The sequence below is a fragment of the Phoenix dactylifera genome, chromosome 1, assembly GCF_051530095.1.
Source record: "Phoenix dactylifera cultivar Ajwa chromosome 1, Ajwa_hap1_PhDact_Kaust_v1.1, whole genome shotgun sequence".
NCBI lineage: Eukaryota > Viridiplantae > Streptophyta > Magnoliopsida > Arecales > Arecaceae > Phoenix > Phoenix dactylifera.
Genome location: NC_143190.1, coordinates 7,692,078 through 7,698,382, shown reverse-complemented (window position 1 = coordinate 7,698,382; position 6,305 = coordinate 7,692,078). Strand labels below are relative to the sequence as shown.

General features: G+C 38.9%; 1 protein-coding gene across 2 annotated transcripts; it reads left to right on the top strand.

The window, feature by feature from the left end:
- The first annotated feature begins 635 nt into the window (after positions 1 to 635).
- LOC103723082 (glycosyltransferase BC10-like) lies at positions 636 to 5,390 on the top strand. 2 transcript variants are annotated; one of them, XM_008813890.4, is made up of 3 exons: positions 636 to 768; positions 839 to 1,475; positions 4,584 to 5,390. In XM_008813890.4, the coding sequence occupies exons 2-3, from the start codon at positions 963 to 965 to the stop codon at positions 5,223 to 5,225; spliced, it is 1,155 nt and encodes a 384-aa protein (XP_008812112.2). In that variant the 5' UTR covers positions 636 to 768; positions 839 to 962; the 3' UTR covers positions 5,226 to 5,390. The 2 variants fall into 2 exon arrangements, with proteins under 2 accessions (XP_008812112.2, XP_008812113.2); XM_008813891.4 differs by having other exon boundaries at positions 639 to 768; positions 860 to 1,475.
- Positions 5,391 to 6,305: the final 915 nt, after the last annotated feature.

Genomic DNA, 6,305 nt, shown 5'->3' with positions numbered 1-6,305 from the left:
TGGAAATCAAATTATCCCAGCATTCGGATCATCGGAAACCACTTTGTTTGCTTGGAAGACCCTTGACTCCAGGAAGCCACTCCACGGATGAAAAGGAGCACCTCTCTAGCATCACCAACCGTCCAAAATATGGCCGTCCCCATCACGGCTGGAATTCAACCACAACATGGACTCGGATCATCTTCCACTAAGGTGACCAGTTGACTACACTTGCGAAGACTCTGAATGCTCCCACTCCATGTCCTTTTCATGATTCCATTTTCCCTCCACTTCCGTTGAGATTATTAGTTAATTACAGGTTACCCTTCTTTCTCTCTCTCAATTTCGATTCCTTTCAGCAGCGCGAAGACTTCTCTAGCTTTCGTTTGGCCCTTCCTATCACTCTCGCGCTTCCGTGGCTCTCCTTCACTCCACAGCTCCCTCTCCCGGATCCACGGCTGCCTTGGCGGTTTCCGAACTCTTTCGTATTCTTCACGGCGCTGGAAGAGCCCGAAAACGTCGCCTATTTATTCGCCAGTTTCCGAGAGCCATGCGGACATAAATATCATATAGGGAGAGTACTTAACGGCCAAACTCAGTCCTCATCTTGGGTTTCCTTCTCAGGATGATCTCTGCTTCTCGGGAAGCTCTCGGATAGGAATCAGCCGGAATTGGAGCTTCCCGAAGGTAAAGATCGGATCTTTTCGCTGTTTTCGATCTAAAGATGCGATCTTGGAGTTTGTTCTGAGGGAAGTGTAGTAGTTTTTCTGGAATTCGAACTCCCACAAGGTAAAGATCGGATTTTTTTCATTTATTTTGATCCAAAGATGCAATCTTGGAGATGTTCTAAATGAAGTAGTTTTGCTCGAATTTTGTGGAGTTCTTGTTGCGGAATTGGTATTGGATTGAGTGGAATACTTGGGATTGAAGTCGCCAGAAGTGAAAAAAATCTCTTTTTTGGCGGCTCTTCTGATCTGGTTAAGATGCAAGATAGGGTTTTGACATCGGAGGATGGCAAGGATTCTTCGCAGAGGACCCAGTCAAGGGTTTTTCCGTCGAGGATTCTCAAGTTTCTCACGCTGTTCGTGGTTCTGGGTGTCGGATTCTGTGTCCTCGCCACGTATATAACTTGGTATTTTAACCTTCGGGCGATTGGATTCCACGCTCTCCCTGTCATCAAGCCCTGCGTCGTGGAGGAGCAGAGTGAACTTAGACGTTGGATCAAGCCTCCGCCCAGCCTGATGCACAACATGAGCGATGAGGAGCTCTTTTGGCGTGCTTGCTTTGCTCCTCAGGTGCAGAAGTATCCGTTTAAGAGGGTTCCCAAGGTTGCCTTCATGTTCTTGACTAGAGGACCTCTGCCCCTGTCTCCACTTTGGGAGAAGTTCTTTAAAGGGCATGAGGAACTTTACTCCATTTACATCCATTCCCTGCCAGGTTATCAGCCCAACTTCCTGCCATCCTCAGTCTTTTATAAGAGGCAGATCCCTAGTAAGGTGAACTTTTGATTTCTGTTAACTTACCGGCGATTGCTATAGTTCTATTAGTGGTGACCAAGAAAGGCATTTTCTTCCCTTATTGGGATGCCAATTAACTGCTTTTCATGTTGCCCTCTATATTTCTGATATTTTAGTTGATTTAAATTCGATTACATTGTTGATGCCTGGCCATGCAGTTTCCCCGAAGAAGCTAAATTTTAATAATAGTGTTTTCTGATATAAGAAAGTTCTTTTCGAGGATTACGTTTCTGTAATGGTAAGATTGCTCCGTGAAAGCTCGAAATATAGAAATAGCCTCTTCGCACATAGGGATAAGTCTATGTACATTAAACCCTTCTCAGACTCCGGGATGACAAAAGCCTCGTGCACTGCACTGCCTCTTATTTATATTGCATGTATAACTGAAAAATGGGTCAGGATAATGATATCATACTGGTTCTCTTAGGTTTAAATTTAACTTTGATTAAATTCCTGCAATCCCAGTTTATTTAGCAGTACATTATTTCCCTATGTTAACATGCTGTGTTGTGCCATTCCTCTCATTCTGCATCTTGTGTGTCATTAGTATCTCTCCTCAACAGTTCCTTATCTGCAACAATATAGAATTAGCTGTACTATTAGTGAACACTGACAAAATAATAATAGTAGCATAAGTAGTTTGTAGAAGTTGTATAAAATAGACTATGTCTTTTAATGTTTATATTGATTCAGTCTAACCGCGCTAACACTTTCTTATTCCTTGCACCTGTCCCTTTTGTTTGTTAACCATACATATGTTTTTTATAATGCTGGGCCTAGAATTGGTACAAAATAGGATAGGATCTTTGGTTTGTCTGCTAACTGAGCTGTCATAAAGTAATTTGTTAATTAATTTAGAGGGCTTTGTTACTTTTCCCCCCAGTCTTTATGTAAAGGCCTTGTCACTATTGTGGTTAATTGAGAATTGAGAGGGAATCATCTAGAATATGGATGACTAGAAGATTAATTTATTAAGAATTGTCATTCAACTATTCCAAGCATTAATCTAATGTGGAATCTTTTATTACATGTCCAAGAAGTAAACCATGTAATGGAAAGCGAGGAATAATACCACCTTCCCGTAGTCATAGAGAATGATGCCTAGGCTGAACACGTCGAATGGAGATGTCTATGTATTGAATCATAATCTGTTTTCCCAGTGCGATACAGACAATATAAGGTGATCCTTGAGCAGAAGAGTGTGGTACACAGGTGCAAAACTTTGCTTTGCTTTGGGTGAGGTTTAGGCTTGGAGATATCCACGACCTAATCATGTTGGCATAAAATTGATAAAGGTTGCATTTGTAAAGCCATGTACATTGTCATTTGTGAAATTGTAATTGATGAGAGCTTGCAATTGGCTCTAGGAAGCAATTTATAACTTTAAGTTTCCTCTAATTAGAACGTTCCTTTTTATTTGTGCCAATAGGTGTGCCAAATTATGTGACAACCAAATACAAAATTTGCTTCCCAAGAGGTTACCTGATGAAAATGAAATGCGTGGATAGCTTCACGCAAAATGAATATTTAATCTAAAAACAAGGATTCATGTCCCAGTGGTACCAAGGGGACCCGCCTGTACCATATTATTCTAGGAAGTACTGGGATGTGTGTGGGACACTAGTTCTCTCTTGAACTAAGATGTCTCGGCCATCTCGACTGTATTAGATGCGTCCCGACACTGAGGATGCACTGAAATGGTTGGCAAACATTTTTTTCCCTTTCTATTCTTTTCATTTGTTAATGACTTTTTTGGTCCATCCTGATCTTACCATCTCATCCAACTTCCCTATCATTCCAGGTGTAAACTGAGACTGGTCTGGTACCGAGATTTAAAACCCTTGCTAGAACAAAAATTCAGTGCCAAAAACATTCTACCACCAAGGGGAACATTCAGGAGTAATTGCCAAAAAGATACTTAAAGTGATTCTTTATTTAAAATCTCAATCTACTGGACATTGTGTGCCTAGCTAAGTATACTATATTCACATTTTTCTAAACAAATCTAGTTTTGCTGTCTATGGTTGATTAGTTTAAATCAAGGCTTTTTCCTTCCAATTACCTCTTCTAATATAGTTGTGATCTGAGGAAACCTCTTTTGTGATCTAGTGATCTCACATCCTCAATTAAGGTTCAGTCTCGATGTTGAAACCTTACTTGTATGGTATAGATTGGTACAGTCTAGTACCATTAGGCCAATAATTACCAACACAATGCCTCTTGGTGCTAGCATGACAAAAAATGAGATATAGTACCATGTGCCAGTATAGTACATTTCATAGTACATTTCTTGAATTTATGTCCTAAATTCTACCTTGTATGTAACTTTTCCTGATCTCTTTTATCTTTCTTCTAATTTTTTCATTATCTTTTTTTTCTTGATTCTTATACTGAAACTTCAAAAGTTGGAGCAAAACTGCCAAAGCTAATTAAAACTGCCAAAAGCAAAACTACACAGGCCTTGCAAAAACTGAAGCCAAAACTATGTTTTCAAACCTTGGTCATAAAGATTTCATAGCGCTGCTAGTCTGCTACATATTTCTATTTCTTTTAAAAGGATTTAAGATTGCTTGTGCCTTTTTAATTCATGTATGCATAAGAGGCTGCAATGTCATGCAACTTTTTGTTGCCTGCACGAACTATGTTATACAAGGAAGCCAAACTTTTATTGGTGGCTAAAAAGAATCATAAATGATAGCCATGATCATTCCATGTCAATGTGATATCTACATCACTGCAATTTTTTCTTTAACTAAATAGATAGTCCATGTAGATCTTTACATTATGAAAAGCTTTGAACTCATTATGGACAATTGACCAACTTTTTCATCTTGTATCGCTGCAGAACAATATCTGATTATTACTTATTCTGTTCCTTCATGTTTATATTTTAGATTGATTAAATTAGTTAACAGACTTGCTTTAGCCATTGCATGAATGTTGCTTTAACATCCCTTATGTTGCATCTCAAGATGTGATCCTTGTTGAGCAAATGTTGTGAGTGCTTAAATATCTTCTAAGCAGTCACTTAACACAAATTATTCTTTGTGCTTGCTTAGTACCTTGTGTGGACTTTCAATTCAACAGGTAGCTGAGTGGGGGAAGATGAGCATGTGTGATGCAGAGAGGCGGCTCCTTGCAAATGCATTGCTTGATCTATCCAATGAATGGTTTGCCCTGCTATCCGAGTCATGCATTCCTCTATACAACTTCAACATTACCTACCAATACTTGATGAGGTCTAGGTACAGTTTTGTTGGATCATTTGATGATCCTGGTCCTCATGGAAGGGGACGGTACAACCCGAGGATGACACGTGAGGTCAACATTACACAGTGGCGTAAAGGGGCTCAGTGGTTTGCAGTGAATCGAAAACTTGCAATCGATATAGTCAGTGATGCCAAATATTACCCAAAGTTTAGAGATTTCTGCAGGTCATCATGCTATGTGGATGAGCACTACTTTCCCACCATGCTTACAATAGAGTCGCCACATCTTATGGCAAATAGAACTGTCACCTGGGTAGACTGGTCAAGGGGAGGGGCACACCCTGCAACTTTTGGAAGGGCAGATGTTACTGAAGCATTTTTAAAGAAGATTCTTAAGCGCAAGAGTTGTTTTTACAATGATCAGCCGTCGTCAGTTTGTTTCCTCTTCGCTCGCAAGTTTTCTCCAAACACCTTGGAGCCTTTGCTACAATTTGCACCCAGTTTGCTTGGGTTTAAATAATTAGCAGTGAAGTAGTCGAATAGGTTTATGAGGAGGTGTGTGTGTGCGAGTTATTAAAAATTACTAGGTAATTTTACGGCCAAAATATATATTCAAGTAAATTGTTAAATATATAACCAATTTCTTATTTACAGCAAATTATCAGATGCAAGGTTTACCATACAACTCAGATTACAGGTTACAATTGCAAGTTTTCTTGTACAAGGTAATCTGTTCTTTTCATGTTAACTTCATCCTTTTAAGATTCTTTCACAGCTAGCCTTTACAATATCTATTTTCACTCTTATTAGAATTTTAGGTTTTTGTCAAATGTTTCAATTTTGAGGAATATTGTAGCCTGTGATCTTGGAGAACAATTGATGAATTGTATTATAGAGGCCCCCAAAGCTTCCGGCCAGTGGCTGTAAAAAGAGTCCACTATTGTCATTGATCAAACAACACAAGAATAGATTTGTTTCATGTTTTCTCCAAGTTGCTTTTCTTTCTGAATGGTTCTTATTATATTAGTTGATTCCATGACACTTCAGCTGTGGAAGCTAGTGTGCAGGTTACTTCAGATGTCAAATCCTCTCAAAATTGTTTTTTTTTTTTTTGGTAGAAATACAATGGCTACCTATCAATCATTACATTGAAGGAAATGACGCAAAAGGAAAGCCATCTCAAAGCTAAGAGAGACCCAACAAAAGGGAAAACAAGAAAAAGGAAAAACTTCCTTGAACTGCAATTTTGAGTAACAAAGGAAATGATCATTATTATTTGCCCAATTCAGCTCTAGACCTGCGTTATTTTTTGAAGCAAAATTAATGGCTGCTCATCTGACTTTCACCAAATAACAAATTATTTCATCTAGTTGCATGGTTACTGTTCTGATTATATAAAAATTATTATAACATTGTAATGGTTAAAAATATAAAGCCATTATTTAAATGCATGCGTAACATAACAAGGATTCCTACTGAAAAAATACCTGCGCGTAAGCTTACCTCGACAGTCGCATGGATATATGGCTGGCTGCTGGACCGCGGATTCGAATGGATTTTGCCTTTGGCGAACATACTCGAAATATTCTCACTTCCGTAT